The sequence below is a fragment of the Schistocerca serialis genome, chromosome 4 (assembly GCF_023864345.2).
Source record: "Schistocerca serialis cubense isolate TAMUIC-IGC-003099 chromosome 4, iqSchSeri2.2, whole genome shotgun sequence".
Classification (NCBI taxonomy): domain Eukaryota; kingdom Metazoa; phylum Arthropoda; class Insecta; order Orthoptera; family Acrididae; genus Schistocerca; species Schistocerca serialis.
In genome coordinates, this window is record NC_064641.1 from 329,623,662 (window position 1) to 329,640,076 (window position 16,415).

At 44.3% G+C, this 16,415-nt stretch overlaps 1 protein-coding gene across 1 annotated transcript in view; it reads right to left on the reverse strand.

The window, feature by feature from the left end:
• LOC126474443 (solute carrier family 22 member 13-like) overlaps positions 1–16,415 on the reverse strand; it is a 131,748-nt gene that overhangs the window by 37,392 nt on the left and 77,941 nt on the right. Inside the window, exon 5 of the mRNA XM_050101914.1 lies at positions 5,291–5,505. Coding sequence (XP_049957871.1) covers positions 5,291–5,505 — 215 coding nt within the window. The remainder of the gene's footprint in view (positions 1–5,290; positions 5,506–16,415) is intronic.

Sequence of the window (16,415 nt, forward strand, 5' to 3'; positions counted from 1 at the left end):
TCTTTAATTTCAACAACTGAATCATTTATCAAGGTAATTTTCCCCATTTGCTTAGAGTTTAATGTGTACTTCGTACCACACAGCTACCTGACAGCAATTTTCCAATAAAAGAACTTTCTCAATAATTTCGAACACGGGTCTCTGTTACCGTGTGATTGAATTTAACTGTGATGCCGAGTCTCGATTTCCCGAATTTATTGCTTATAAGTCACATGTGAGCTCATTTTGCCCCTCAAACTGGCATGGTCACACTTTCAATGAAAAAGACCTCAGCAGCTTCCATAGTTGCAGTCAATATACAAATAGTCTGCAAAAATGGCTTCTGCAGTTGAGTGTCTACAACGATCGATATAGAGCAGAGATTTCAGCATTTTAACTGGCCCCTTTCCACCTCATTGAATTTTTAACGTGGCAAGATTGGGCTAGATTAGCTGTCTTGCAAGAAGGCGAGCATCACGGAAAGGTTTCCCGTTGAAATTCGGTGAGAATACGTTCCAGGGAAAGTTGGACAACTTACTACTTCCTCTCACATACATCTAACGATATTACCACAAAGAGAGATGTCGAGGAATTGGAGTTAATACGGAGGTTTACCGACATTCTTCCCACGCCGCATTCGCAATTGCAACAGGGAAGAGTGGATCAGGTAGTTATACCGGAAGTACCCTTCGCCATAAAATGTTTGAGCATACGACCCACGAAACATGGTGTAGTGTATGCATATCAGAGTAAATGCCCAATCCTCTACCCTGGTAAACGTTAACGAGAACTACTGGTGCCCATTTTACGTGTGAATTTCTCTTGTTATCTTTGTGATTATTACGCGATATTTGTGCTCGAGAATTTAATACATTTAGTGAGTATTATTGGAATGCAGGCTCAGAATTTTGACCGCAAAGCTCTCCTGAATGCGCGATATCTAACGTAACAGTAACATCACTCATTGTAATGTGGCTTTCTGCTGTGCAATACTCACGACCGGGCGAGGCAGAACTTTACAAGCGGCTTCTTCCAATAACGTTCAGCTTGGTATCTGCCTTTACCACTTTTCAGAAGTCTGTTCAGACTGAAATTCATCGATGAGTTCCAGAGAGGGTTATTTCTGCATAAAAACTGTTCACTCAGAGCCGAGGCTGGTCTCGCTTGTGACAGCGTTTGCACATTAATAACGATAAATTTAGTGCAGTTTGTCACGAAGTCTTCAATCAAAGTACATGTGTGTTCTGGTCTTGCATAAACAAATACTTTGTTAACTAGGCGACGGTGCGCAACTGTATTTGAGACTTTCCAGTGGTCAAGAAAAGGGGGCACCAACTTGGCCTCCGCCGTCTGAGGCCATCTGGACCTCCTCAGAGAGCTTAAACCTGACCTACTTGGCAGGATTCATGTTGTTTAGAACAGTTACCATATGACGACACAAATAAATCCTACAAGTAACGGACGTGAGTGTGATGGGCCTGTAATTGTGTGCATGCGTTCTGTGATTGCTTTAAAGGTTATAACGACCTGTATCTTTGCAATTATATGTGACGTTGCGCTGTTTAGGCCACCTACAGTTGTTGGATAAAAATATGGAAAGACCTCGAGAATTGCAGTCTTGAACGTGAGTACAGATGTTAACAAAGCTTGCAGAGACGCTGTTGTAACTGGCTACGAGCGGCACCTGATCGATGTCCTCAGTACGTTTTAAGTGTCAGTCACAGTCAAAACTCTTTTTTTGCGTAGTTTTGAGTGCGTTATGTCAGAGTTAATTGGATTCGAACGAGGGCAAATTGTTGGTGCTTGCATGGTGGGTGTTTCCGTAACCAACGTAGCCGGTCAAGGAAGAGCATTGTGACGACAGCTCCAAAAGTCAATGCAGAATTGAACGTTGGACTGGCAAATCCTGTCAGCACCAAACCATCACGTAGGGAGATCCATAAGCACGGAATTGCAGGGAGAGCTGGAATTCAAAGGCCACTCATAAATAACGCAAATGCCCGTTACCGTAATCATAACATCCGCGCTTTGAAGCAATGGAAGGAAGTTATCTCATCGGATGAGTCTTGTTCGCAGTTTTTCCAAGTTCACGTCGAGTTTACGTGTATCATACGATTTCCCAAGCCTAAGATGCAGACTGCTTGATGCCAAGAGTGAAACATGGCGGGGATTCAGTAATGATCTGGGCGGCCATATTGGGGTGCTCCATGGGGCACAGTTAATCCGCAAGGTCGTATTATTGCGAAGGATTATGTGACCATTTTGGCTGATCAGCTCAGTCCCTTGCCACAATGTTCCCATCATTATAATGCTGCGCTCCAAGACGACAGGGCGCCTGTTCATATAACTCTTGATGTCGTTTACGAACACAGGGGTAGCGTACCAATAGGGACAAGAAAGGAGGCATGAAGGGCGCCAAAACAGAAATAACAATCATCCATTTATTGCACCATTACACACGCACATCATGATATATGAGACATTACAATTGGCATACTTAAATCTATTATAACAAACAGTATCTATCACGAACGGCCAATTAATAGTTACCTGAAACATTTAATACTTGGAACAGTACACCAGTGATCAGAAAATTAAAAAAAAAAAACAATAACATGACAAAAAATACAATACTTTAAGAAAATCATATCATATGACAATGAGCTTAAGGTCTTTCGGTAATTAACAATTACGAAACAGGTAAAGGGGCATGTGCCACTATTAAATCTTCCGCAATTACACTACTAAATTTCTCAGTGCCCAAGTTGCAATTAACGCAACAAGAATTAAATCATTTAAGTGATAATGTTACTTAATAATAATAAAATCATGGTACTCCACGGCTTCGAGCACACAGCCCCATACAAAATGCAACCCAACCACAGCGACCCGGCGTACTACCAGAACCACCAGGCAGTAAACCAAATTCGTACTAAGCCAAAACAAGGACCGACTTCTAAAATAACGACACCTAGCCCGGGCCGGACAACAGACCAAATGCCGGGATATCCATAAGAAACCTTGGCCAACTTAATACCAAAACAACAATTTATGAACAATATGCCAAACACAAGACCTCTCAGTCCAAAGGCTTCCGTTTAGTCGCGAAGGTGGCTCCGACCCGCCTGCTGAGGTGTCAAAAGTCGTACAGAGTGCCGAATGAAGCTCAACCTTCGTTAACGGAGAGCGGAAGCACCACAAGACAAAATAAACTCCAATTTAACTGCGCAAGGCAAACTCTAAGGAGTGCCACTCGAAGACTATGCACTTGAAGATCAAACATAAAGCACCCAGATTAACGTGCCGCTCAACAACGCACTTCCATCACCAGCGTTAGTAGAGTACGGAGAGCAGCGTACCCCATCGATATACATCCATGGGACGGTAAACGAGGATAGCGATCCCAGCGGCGGAGCGACAGGGGGACGAAATGACGTCCCGCCACACATTGAAAGATATTTCAAACACAGGCTCGACAAACTACAACAGGCGAGATTTTGCTCCCCTTGCGAATCAAGTTAAACGGCACACCACGCCGCTGCCCACACTATTAACCGTAAAATCACGGTCCGGTCTTCCAATCGGGCCCCACTCGGCGTCCAGCCGAGCCGAATTGTCTCCACGCCAAGCAGCCACCACTTCCCTCCTCACACGCCTCCAGCTAAGCTGCCGCCAGCGATCACACACGGAAACAACCGCCTAACGCCAAAGCGCCGTCTCAGTGAAAACTCAGCACTAAGGTCGATACGAACTTGGAAATAAGCGAACACCGTAACAACTCTCATTGTCCAAAACTGGTTTTGTGATGAAATGCCGCGTCTCCACTGGGTACCACAAACACCAAATCTCGGTTGTTTTGAAGAGAGGTGTGCGTGATCGTTGTCCACCTCCATCATCGTTGCCCCAACTTGCCACTATTCCTGGAAGAGTTACATAAAATTTCTTTGGAAACTGTGCGGGGCCTGTATTTATCTATTCAGAGGGACTGGAAGCTGAGTACGAACGTGTTTGTCTCAAATGGCTCGAAGCACTATGGGATCTAACATCTGAGGTCATCAGTCCCCTAGACATAGAAATACTTAAACCTAACTAACCTAAGGACAGCACACACATCCATTCCCGAGGCAGGATTCGAACCTGCGACCGTAGCAGCAGTGCGGTTCCAGACCAAAGCGCCTAGAACCGCTCGGCCACAACGGCCGGCACGAACGGGTTTCCTACACCATATTGGGCATGGTAATGTGTTGTGGTTTTGGTGTTTATATACTTTTGTTCCTCTGTGTATCAACTTTTAGCCTGCATTTATATCGCTGCTGTCTGTCTGCAACATGAACTGTCGTATGACTGTTGCTGGAAGATATGATCACTTCCCTAGAATCTGACACGGGATCCAACGGGCACGCCGATATGCCAAGTGCTTTTTGCTTATTCAACTCCGTTAGCTGATTCTCCACGTCACTTATTTGTGTGTATCTTATTTTGGCGTTCGTGTGACGGTTGGACGTAGAAATAGTCTTGTATTCTTCGATGAAGCAATTTCTAAAGGCAGAATGTAGTGTATCGTGACGTATTTTACGACTTTCACTCTCTATCGGTTGACAGATTTTAAAGAGACTGAGGGGTTTTAAGGTCTTCTCGTTGAGTAAACATTGTCCTTGAGGATTCATGTTATCCTTCTCTCGTAGTTGTTCTTACGTTTGTATTCGCTTTTTCAGATTTTGTATATCAATAGGAATCGCTCGAATTTACTAAGAAACACTCTACTTTCTAATATTGTTATTAAACAGTGTTGAATCCTCTCTCCCTCACACTCTACCATGTAGCTTACAACATTCCTTAATTTGTGCCATGGATCCTCCACATGCTTATGCTTTTTCCAGAGCTGATAGTCAGAAGCATCTATGCTCTTTACCATTGCTCAATTATTTTGGAAATGGCTGTATTCCTATATTTTTCAGTACTTCTCAGGCATCTAGCCACTCCAAGTAGTTGCTGGCCTTAGCCTTACCCAAATTGTCCCAGGAGGACTTGACAAGAAAACACGGACTCTACAGTGCACTTTTTCATCTTCACTACTGTCAAACCCATTTATTCTATTGAAGAAGTGCCCATAGCTCTTCAAGGTATGCATCTTAGTGCCTACGTTTATTAGACTTTATCCGGCTGGAATGGCGAGAATACACAAAGATATCCATAAATAATAACGAATTCGCCGCGATACCATGCATTCATACATTACGACGTTGTCCTTTTGCATCTGCATTCACAGAGTGATGTTAAGATAGAGAGCTGATGTTGACATGTTGCTTACCTGTCATGAGGAGAATGATGGCAGAACCAACGGCAGCGGCCAGCACAGGAGCTGCGACAGCGGACCAGCGGCGGCCGAAGCGGGACGCACAGTGGCGGACGGCCAGGTAGCCGGGCAGCTGGGCCGCCCCCTGCGCGGCCACCGAGGCGAACGGGTTGGCGCTGACACCTCCCGCTCTCAGCACCAGCGAGAACATCGTCAGCACGTGCACAGACCTGCGCGGTTCCGTCCGTCCGTCAGGTTCTCGAATTACACTCAATGGTGTTAATACTAAATCCGCCATTACGGTTTTTTTTTTAATTTGTTAGTGAGTTTCGGCCTCACCCGTACAGCCAGCTATAGGCCATAAAACAACTGAACTTAAGTGAACGATCTAAGTAAGTTCACATATAATAACCAACACTACACATCCACACCCTTTTCCGACGAATAATAGTCTTCCCTTATCTGACCATGAAATCCGCCCTAACATACATACATCTCTCTCACTTCCACATCTCCCTCAACTCTTCCCAAACCCTCCTCCAAACATCCACACACACAAACCCCGTCCTATGCACTACTTTTAAATGCGACGTTCCCTTGATATCCTTATCCCTAGAAGTTTACATCCACTCATCTATTCACTCATCTACATGTCTACTTTAATCAGTCAGCACATTGGCCGTTTTCCTTAATGCTGCTGTCTATCCATCTTCTGTGTCTATATTTAATCAATCACCAAATTAAACATTACATTTTTAACTTACGCAACTGACGGGCTGTCTTGTTACTGTACAAAAGTTTTTTTTTATATTTTTTTTAACGCCAAGTCCAGTTTCTATATATAAAATTTTACTCTCATTAGGCTAAAGAGTGGCAAATTGTATCCGCTGGCAGCCCACCCCATCTACATGGGTCGGAGGAGGGGGATGAAATAACACTAAAGAAAAATAAATATCTATTATAATGTAAAGATAAAAGGCCACGCACATTGACCTGTATCTACATGCTTCCAGCTGCCACCATCCGGCTCAGCTAAACAGAGTCCCTAAACGGTCCCTAGACCTCCGCAATACTTTAACTAACGTAAACTAACTTATGCTAAGAACAACACACACACACACACACACACACACACACACACACACACACACAAGCGCGCGCGCGCCCGAGGGAGGACTCGAACCTCCAGCGGGAGGCGCCGCCCAATTCGTGACATGACGCCTCAAAGCCACTCCTCGCAGCAGTGCTTAACACATTGGTACACAAAGCACATAAGATCTCGGACGAAAAGAACCTATCAACGGAACTCACGTATCTGGAGACTGAGTTCCGCAAGAATGGATATGGTAACCGCCAAATCCAAAGGATCTTTCGATAACAGAAGCGCAGTAGGGACCTAGATGAAAAACAAAGCGAAGAAGGGAAATAAGGCCTGGCGTTTCTACCCTCTGCACGCAACGGGGCGTCCAAAATAGGGAGACAATTGAGGCAACACAAGATCGACACAGTCTGCTGACCGCCGGCTTAGACGCGCGCCATGTTAGGAACGGTGAAAGACGATGTCAGCCTCAAGAAAGCGGACGTATACAGAATTCCGTACGGCTGTGGCAAATCCTATATCGGGCAAACAGTTCCTACAGTGGAAGATCGATGCAAAGAACACCAACGCTATACCCGCATGGCCCAACCAAGCTAATCTGCCCTAGCAGAACATTGCATAAACACTGGACACATGGCGAATTATGATGAGACAAAAGTACTGGCCTCCACAAATAACTACTGGGAGTTCATCTTCAAAGAGGCCACAGAAATTCGCGTAACAAACAACCTCGTCAACAGGGACACTGGTTACCAACTCAGTAAAGCCTGGGAACCAATTCTAATCTCTATCTAGGAGCAACAGTGCAAGCGGACACGAGATCATTCCGCCATGGCCGCCGAAGAGATCCTGTGCACCACCACCACCTACCGCAGACTCCGCTTCCCTCACCTCCGGACACGGAATCGTACCTAGACCAGCGAGCGATAAATACTAGCGGCAGAGAGCGTCAGACCATTGCTTCAGCACCACCTATGGCAGAACGGTTATCCACTGAAATATCGTGGGCACTCCACGATTGTATCCACCTGAAAACCCGAGAATCATTCGAACAACAAAAACATAAAATTCTCTCTTCCTATATTCTTATTTAAACCTCTGTCATAAAACCGTACTGGAGCTTGTGTCAGCGTTGCTAAAAGGATTTGTCGGCGAGCCATTTCCAGAGGTCATCGCTATTGCGGTTACACGAAGGACATTGTAAACTTTGACACGCAGAGACGTAGAGACGTTATGAATGTGACCAAACTAAGAGTCCTGCGAGAAAGATGCCTAATGCCTGACAGCCAATGGAGTTGCTGCGGACAGTCGAGATTTCTCTGAACACAGCCAGCTATGTGAGGGACATAAAATGTATTCGCAGTTGCGAATATGGACAATTGTGAGCTGTGTAATGGAATGACGACGACAAAAATTTGTGCAGGACAGGATTTCGCGCTTATCGCGAGCGGGTGCCTAACTATAAGGCTATTCCCGCACACTTCACGATCAGATCCAAACTTCCGTCTACAATCTGCGCTCTTGTATCCATTGAGTGTATTTCCGTACAGGGGAGACGTTGTAATTGAAAGTCGCTTGGCCAATGTCGACGGATAAATACCATACTTCTGAACACAGGAACTGCAATATCGTATCGTAGCTACTTGAGGAGACCGCCATTAAAGATATTTTAATAGGCTTCCTTTGCCAGACAAAAATCGAAACTGAACGGAATACAAACTTTTTAACTCAAGAGCGGTATTCCTTTTGGCCTCTACACAGATACCCCTGTGAGGTGGCTGCACCTACTGTATGCCTACCTGTACGGCAGAGGCGTGAAAGCCAGCCCACCTCAGAAGGTCCATGGCATAGCGTTATTAATGAAAGATTAAATAGGTTTGATGCAGTAAAACGTCTAATAATGAATGAAATGAGGGTGCGCTACTAGAGACAGCATAGTGAATGTATTATCGTAGCCAACGTCGATACAAAACCAGCACTCATAGTAAAAATTTGCGTCTATATTAGCGCTGCAGATGAAGTCACTGAAAAAATATATAATGAGGTAAAAGATGTTATTCAGATCGTTAAGTATGATGAAAATTTAATTGTGATGGGAAACAGGAAAAGGTATAAGAAGAAAAATTGTTCAACATGGCGTGGGGGAAAGAAATGAAACGGAAAGATGCATGGCAGAATCTTGCACAGAGCGTAACACAATAATTGCTAAACACATAGGTTAAGGATCATAAGAAAAATGTTGTTTTGGAACAGATCCCGATACAAAGTAATGTATCATGGTTTAGACAATGGTAATGTAACGGTGATGCAAAGGTTTCGAAACAAAATTTTGAACTGCAAAACTTCTCCAGGTCAGATGTGGATTCTGATCATTATTGTTTACGAACTACAGACTAAAACTGAACAAATAGTAAAATGTAAAAAAATTAAGGAGCTGGGCCCAGAATAAACAGAAAAAACAGAGGTTTTTGAGGGTTTCAAACAGAGCATTGGGCAACGATTGATAGAACCAGAGACAAGGAACACACTAGAAGACGAATCGGTAACCTAGAGCGGTGAAACAGTGAAGACAGCAAAGGACGCAATAGGCATAAAGACGAGGTCCAGAAGATATAACTGGATAATATACTACGTTCAGACGTTAAAAAATTACATTCGCAGAAAGTGCAAGGTGATGAAGCTGAAATTCCTAGAGTGAGGAAGCAAAGCTGTAGAGGAAGCGGGAAAGGTAAATGGACCTAACAAAATCGTGAAGAAGCCATCGAAGAAAAAAAGTAGCTGTGTGCATATTAAGAGCTCAGATGTCAAGACAGTACTCGTGAAGGATAACGACTCTAATTTTCCCTTGCTTTCCGCCGTTAGCAGTTCCAGCCTATCGAGGCCATGTTGGGCAATTTTACAAACCGAGCGAAGAGCCTGCAACCCCTCTTCAGGAATTATGAGTTAGTCTGTCCCCTCAACAGATACCTTGGGATATGGTTGCAACTATGGTACTGCTCTCTGTGCCTTTGAAGCAAACAAGCAAGCCTTCGCGCTCAAGTCCGTGGTTCGAGGCGGTGAGGTAAAGGGGGAGATCCTAACCTCACAACTTCAACCTGGTAGAACTTTTCTTCCCCTTTCTAAATGCCACAGAAGCTCGCTTTCATTCTCTGCTGGACTTCCGTTCCTGGAGGAAAGGAATGGTGTCCATCGCAGTGTAACGAAAGGCTCCAGTCTCTCATAAAACGTTAATCTGCGAAGAGCTTCCAGTGGTCTAATCGTGTCACGAACGGGTATCGTCGAACGGACAATGAAGCTACGGAAGTGTATTCATGAAAGAAGCACCGTCCGATTCTTATATGGCTGAATTTAATGCTGACTGTTGTCTCTCTATCTTCCATTAACTGTGCTTTTTCCTTTCGAATTTCTAAGAATATCAGGAATCCTTGTACCTGGAATAGTGTAGGGCCAATTTGAAGTTTGTCGGAACAGTGTGAATATATGCAAGCATGAGTTGTATTGCTTTTGTGTGGTGTTTGCGTAATCAATAAAGTGCTAAGTGTTGGCCAAAGCTAGATGAAATTTTAAATTTGCATTGTAATAAATTACTTCTTTTTAAGAGGTTTAACTGCAGCCCGTATATTAGACATTGATGGATTCTTCCCCTACATTTTCTATTGTAAAAAAATGGGGTACTCAAATGTGATCCTGCATGCACTGTAGTTTATGCACGTCCAGGGCACTCACAGAACATCTACAGTGGACAAGAACGTGGCAAAAATTAATAGTGCAGTAATTAGTTGACGTTGCAAAGATCTTGATAGGACCTGTCCACCACATTCCACAGATCGTTCAGGTTATGACAAATTTTTCAGTTCAATGGGTGCCCAGAAACCTGTCGAATTAAAACAGTCTCTCTGTATTTCCGTTTTGCTAGTCTTACCCCGTAACCTCAAAAGGTCAGCATGTCAGTTTTCGGATTGGGCAACACTAGACCTGGCGAGTGATTGGATTCCCTTCCAGTCTCCACGACTTCCCGCTGAGACGAAATTTGTGTATGCAACCCATCTGCCTGCGTCTACTGTTGTTTCACGTGCAAGTATGACAGCGTTTTCTAAATGTCTGCGGATCGTTTGACTAAGGAGGGACGTAGGAACCAGCCTGGTATTCACCTACTCAGAAGTGGTTAACAGCCTAAAAATCTCACGCAGGCTGATCGACACACCAGTCCTTTTAGTACTCCCTCAGGTGGATTCGATCCAGGGCACCTCCGTGAAACCCGGAGGTCACGTGGTAACGCACTCATCTGTCTGAAAGGATCAATTAAAAACATTCACGTTAAAAGTGCTAAAAAGCATTTAGACTTGTTTGATGGCAAATAAGATACATTATACTCATCTGAACTTTGTGTGAATATATGATGCATTAACTAATTATATAATGGGTGGTAAAATGAAAACCAGTGGTCGCAGAGGGTTCATGGTATGGTTCCATTCAAAAGTATTGTTGAGTGGTACTTAAGATAGGTAAATAAATTAGTGAAATCAATGTGAAGTGAAATAGAAATCAGAAAATAAATGAAAAATTTAGTTTAGTTTAGAAGAATTACACACTGGTAAACAGCGGGAAGAGCAGAAGAGGCAATGACCGTGAAGTCCGCACGTTCAGGAGAAGCCATTGCCCTCCCCACATAAGCGGAAGCTGTCGATTCAGCCGTCAGGGCATCACCCGACCGGCTCACGTGTTTCTCAGTTGTCACATGTGATCAAAGGCCCTCGCCTACGTTCCAAGAGCCAATGACCGACGTTAAGAAGATTCTTCGAGAAGCTTTTCAACGTGACAGAAGAGGCAATGACCGGATCACGTGTTCCTCAATTGTCACATGTGATCAAAGGCCTTCGCCTACATTCCAAGAGCCATGACCGACGTTAAGAAGATTCTTCTAGAAGCTTTTCAGTGTGACAGAAGAGGCAATGACCGTGAAGTCGTTCACCTCCAGTGAACTGAAGTAAATAAATAAGCGAGACGCAGTGGGCCCGAGAGTAGTTTTCAGTTCAGTTTCGGTGCTGAAGACCGTCATGCAGGAAGAGACCACATCGTACACAGAAGCACCAATGGAATAGCAAGCAGCAATCTCGCCGCCAGAAGACAGAAGACTGATTTTTACGTACCCATGTGACTCGTGAGGACGGGAATGATATGGCCTCACATCAGCAGTCATCTGTGAGCTGGTGATGAAGATCTGACACTCGAAGACTGGCAAGCTGGAGTCCGTTGTTCGAGTCCGTGACACTGGCCTTCCCCCGCCGCGCCGCACCGCTGGCCGTCGCACGCGGCCGCATAGAGAGAGAAGCACTGGGACGCCACATCCAAGGTATCACCATCCGATTCACGACTTCGTTCTCAATAATTAAACGGGCCACAGCACGATGCGCGTCTCCAGTTAACTGGGCGAAACGGCGACACGAGATACACACCGCCCGGCGTAATCAGACGCCGCCGCTCACGCAAGCTGAAGGCTTCACAAACGACACAACTGCTGCTCTCCCAGCCAGAACAATCGCGTAAGGAAACCATTGTACAAAACTTTCAATAAAAGTTATCTTATGTAAAAATGTTGTTTCATTCTACCTCATACTCGAGCCAAGGAAGAACCCACCCTGCCCACATGTTGATAAGAGAGAAAAAGTAATTTATTTAGTGTTTTTCACCCTGACATAATGCTTTAGAATCAAATGCCCTTTTAATGCTCATCCTGACAATTGACTAGCATCAAAAGAGAAAACCCAGTTACAGTATACAACACACTCATTAAGACATTTATCCTAGTGGGAGACGAGATGATTAGTTCCTGCTTTGTAGAACACGGTCGGCCCCTGATGGATTCATACTTGCACCCAGTCTTGCACTTCCTCTTCCGACAGAAACGGACGTCCATGCAAGTCGTCCTTCAGGTAAACAAAGATATGAAAATCAACAGTGAAAGATCCGGGCTATACGGAGGATGTTGCAGTGTTTCACAACCCAATCGCTGAAGCGTAGCCTCCATCCGATTGGCAGCGTGGGGGCAGGCGTTATCGTGCAACAAGGTGATTCCATCCGACACGCACCAGCAGCCTGAGGGTAAACAGCAAAGCTGACAGTGGAAACGTCCCATCTCCCTTCCACCAATGAAATGCAGAACTGTTCACACAAGTTCCGGTAAGGTCAAGATGAGCTACTTCGACTACAGGGGCCCTCTTCTCATCGAGTTCCTCGAGCATGAAACTATGGTCAGTTCGCAGCGCTATGAAGTCAGTTGGCAGACCCTACGACCAGCTATAAAGTCAAACGCCCAGGAATACTGTCTGACGGAATCATCGAAATGCACGATAATGGCCGCCCTCACACTGCCAATTGGACAAAGGCTATGCTTCAGCGATTTGGTTGGGAAATACTGTAACATCACTTGTCCATCCCGGTTGTTTCACCATGTAATTTTCACATCTTTGGCGACATGAAGAGAGAAATGCTTGGAAATGTCTTAATGTGTGTGGTGATCACTTTTGAATGGAACCATTCCATGGTCCCATTGTGGCGAGTTTTCGGTTTTTATCTGACTGCCCCTCACACACCATAAACAATGGAACTGGCCTAATCCTGAGTGAAACGGATGGAAGTGCAGCAAAGAAAACAAAATCAGCTCTATCGACAGTAAAAATTCATGGCTATCATTTTATGTAATTCGCTTGATGTGGTGTTCGCAGAATCACGTTTAATGCTGCTACATTGGTAAAATAATGGAGTCGCATTAGGGAGGTATGAATAGATGGTTCAAATCCGCATCTGGCCTTCTAAATTTAGATTTCGTGTGGTTTCCCTGAATTGCTTCTGTTAAGTGGCACAGCGTGTCCTTCAGAAAAGGCACTGCGGAGTACCTTCCACAATCTGCGGCACACGGTCTCTGTTAGCTTCTTTAGCCTTGCTAACATCAGTGGGCGACTCTGCCTGTGCATGCTGCCTGCCTGGCGGCCTTGCTCACATCAGCACACCGGGCTTCTGTGGCCCACATCACCACCTTGGGTTCAACGGCCTCCACTAAAGTAGCGATCTCACGCTCCATTACAGCAATCACCACTCTAAACGCACGTCCACATGAAGGAAGCGGTGATCGATCCTGACATGTGAACAACTGATTCCTTCCTCACTCCTGGGGGTCACCTTGCAACCCCAACTTTCTCATGGCGGAAGTGTTGACTGCAAAGTCAGCGCCTGGCATTCGCCGAAAAGTGTCCCACTTGTGACGTCAGCACCCGCTCCGGCACTCAGTTTTAACGGTCCGAGTGTGGTGAGTACACCTTACATTTTTGGTCTTTTTGTATCTTTATTGTGCACAACCATGGTAGGAAGATGTGCACCAGAAGGCGCAATTTACGAAATCTGAAGGACAGTAGACTTGTCGCAATTTAGGGGAAATTATAGAAACAACTACATATAACCAGTGAGGCGACAACAGCATATTTCATCGGGTCGTGAGTTGCACTGTATACAATCAATGACTGTTACATGTAGTACTTGCCAGCATTATGGGCACAAAGCACATTAATGTATGAAATCGAGGTGGTTGGTTATTCGCCATAAATTTTGATAGCATTTCTTCTTCTTGTTACACCTGAATGCGTGTAGTGGTTCTCTTTGAATTTTTGGTAAATTTTAAGTGTACAGCATTTTTAGTAGATGTCAAATGCCTGGATCACAAACACGAGAAATGGCATGTCAGGAAGCGATTGAGTCTTTGATGGAACATATAAGACAGTAATGCAGATTTGCAAAGGCAGATGGATTCCTTGATAGTAGACAGCACGTGTAGACATGGGGAACTAGCTGGGACATAGTAAATTAAGTTCCATTCAGTAAACCCACCCGTTTGAATTCGACTGTAGCTAGTCTGGTGACTAGCTCCAGAAGCTATAGGCATCCGAGGAGACAGAACAATGTATGCTGACTACTTGGCGACTTTGCGTCGATAGGTCACTTACTGGGTGATTTTCGTCTTGAGGGCATCAGCCTCCCTAGTGGGACACTTGTTCGAGTCCAGGCTGGTCGATGCCTCGTTATCCTGCCACTGCTTTCCAGTCTGTGCGGATCACCGTGTTGTTGATCACTTCTCAATGTGAATATATACCTTCGATGATGAGGCAAATGTGAGATTAAATTTAATCATGCGAAAGAGGCAGAGAGTGAGAGAGAGAGAGAGGGGGGGGGGGGGAATCACATGGGTAAGATTACAGTATTTGACAAATTAAGTACAGAAGTGTGTGCATGAGGGGAGAGATGTTGGTTGTGGGCGTCAGTTGTTGGTTGTAGGTGTGCACACATGTGCGCAAATAAGGGGAAAATAGCAATTTTAATTCTACACTGATTGAATACAGAGGTTTGTGTATGCACGCAGTTTTACATCAGTATCAATACGATAATATAACTTGATACCATTTTATGTATCCTTTAACATTACATCAGACCTACTGTGAGGAAGCAAGCCAGTGCTAAGGAGGTGAATAAAATATTGATTTTTCCCAGTCGCTCAGCCAAGTTCAGCCCAACAGAGAACATCACGCATGATGTAAGCCACTAAAAAAGGTGTTTCGCCAAATAATTACATGAAATTAGATGATTAAATATTGTTTCAAAAGTTTGTCAGGTTATGTGAGACTATGAAAACAATTGTAAGTAGGCTGTTTAGGTTTTTTTATTGGTAACGCCACCTCTGTATGAAAATCACTGGCTGTGCTGTGTGCAGTCTGTGGCTAGTTGGCATTGTTGTCTGCCATTGTAGTGTTGGGCAGCGGCAGCTGGATGTGAACAGCGCGTAGCGTTGCGCAGTTGGAGGTGAGCCGCCAGCAGTGGTGGATGTGGGGAGAGAGATGGCGGAGTTTTGAAATTTGTCATGAACTGCTATATTTATATATGATGATATCAAGGTAAATACATTGTTTGTTCTCTATTAATATCTTTCATTTGCTAACTATCCATATCAGTAGTTAGTGCCTTCAGTAGTTTGAATCTTTTATTTAGCTGGCAGTAGTGGCGCTCGCTGTATTGCAGTAGCTTGAGCAGTGAAGATTTTTGTGAGGTAAGTGATTTGTGAAAGGTATAGTTTAATGTTAGTCAGGTCCATTCTTTTGTAGGGAATTTTGAAAGTCAGATTGCGTTGCGCTAACAAAATATTGTGTGTCAGGTTAAGCACAGTCATATATAAATTGTTCAAAGGGGACGTTTCATATGTCGACCCTTAGCCGAGGATACCTCACTGGAATCTTCTGATTTTTCTTGTAGTTTGTGTAATTAGTGTAGATTTTGTTTATTGCTAGCGCGTAACTGTAGAGAGAATCTCCTTTGTAGTTGCAGTCTTTCATTGTTGTACAGTAAAACAGTTGTGGCATGCATGTAGATTTGCACCAAGTATTTCGCAGCTGCGCTGGCAATTAAGTAGACATTATTTCCATTGCTATGTTATTTTATTTGTGCTCTTCAAATTGTGTTTTTCTGTGTTGTTGTGTGAAATACTGTAACAATAATGGCGTGTGAAAAACGTAATACTAGGCTCCAAAGTAAACTGAGAAATGACAGTGAAAATGAAAGCAGTGTATTAGCGCCACCGAGTAATGAATTAACTGATGTTCAAAGTAGTAATTTGGTAATCGTGCATAGGGAAATGGAGCGGGCGGCAAACAATGGCACGGACAGTGAAACAATTAGTGAAGAGGGAAGCATTATCGACCGATCGGTCGGCAATAGCTCACCTCAGGAAACCGAAATGACACGACACGATCTCGCAAATACTGTAGATTCAGGTTTTGGATTCTCACCGTTTTCTCAAATGAGTCAAGACACATTTTCCGCTTGTCAAAATGTGAATGTTGCCGGTGCAACTTCACTCCCGAAAAGCACTGAGGAACATGTTTCAGACACCAGTGCATTGTTATTACAATTAATGCAACAAATGGGACAAAAGCTTGAAAAGTTAGACACAATGGAACAACACCAGAGACAAACACAGCAACAGTTAGACACAGTGGAACA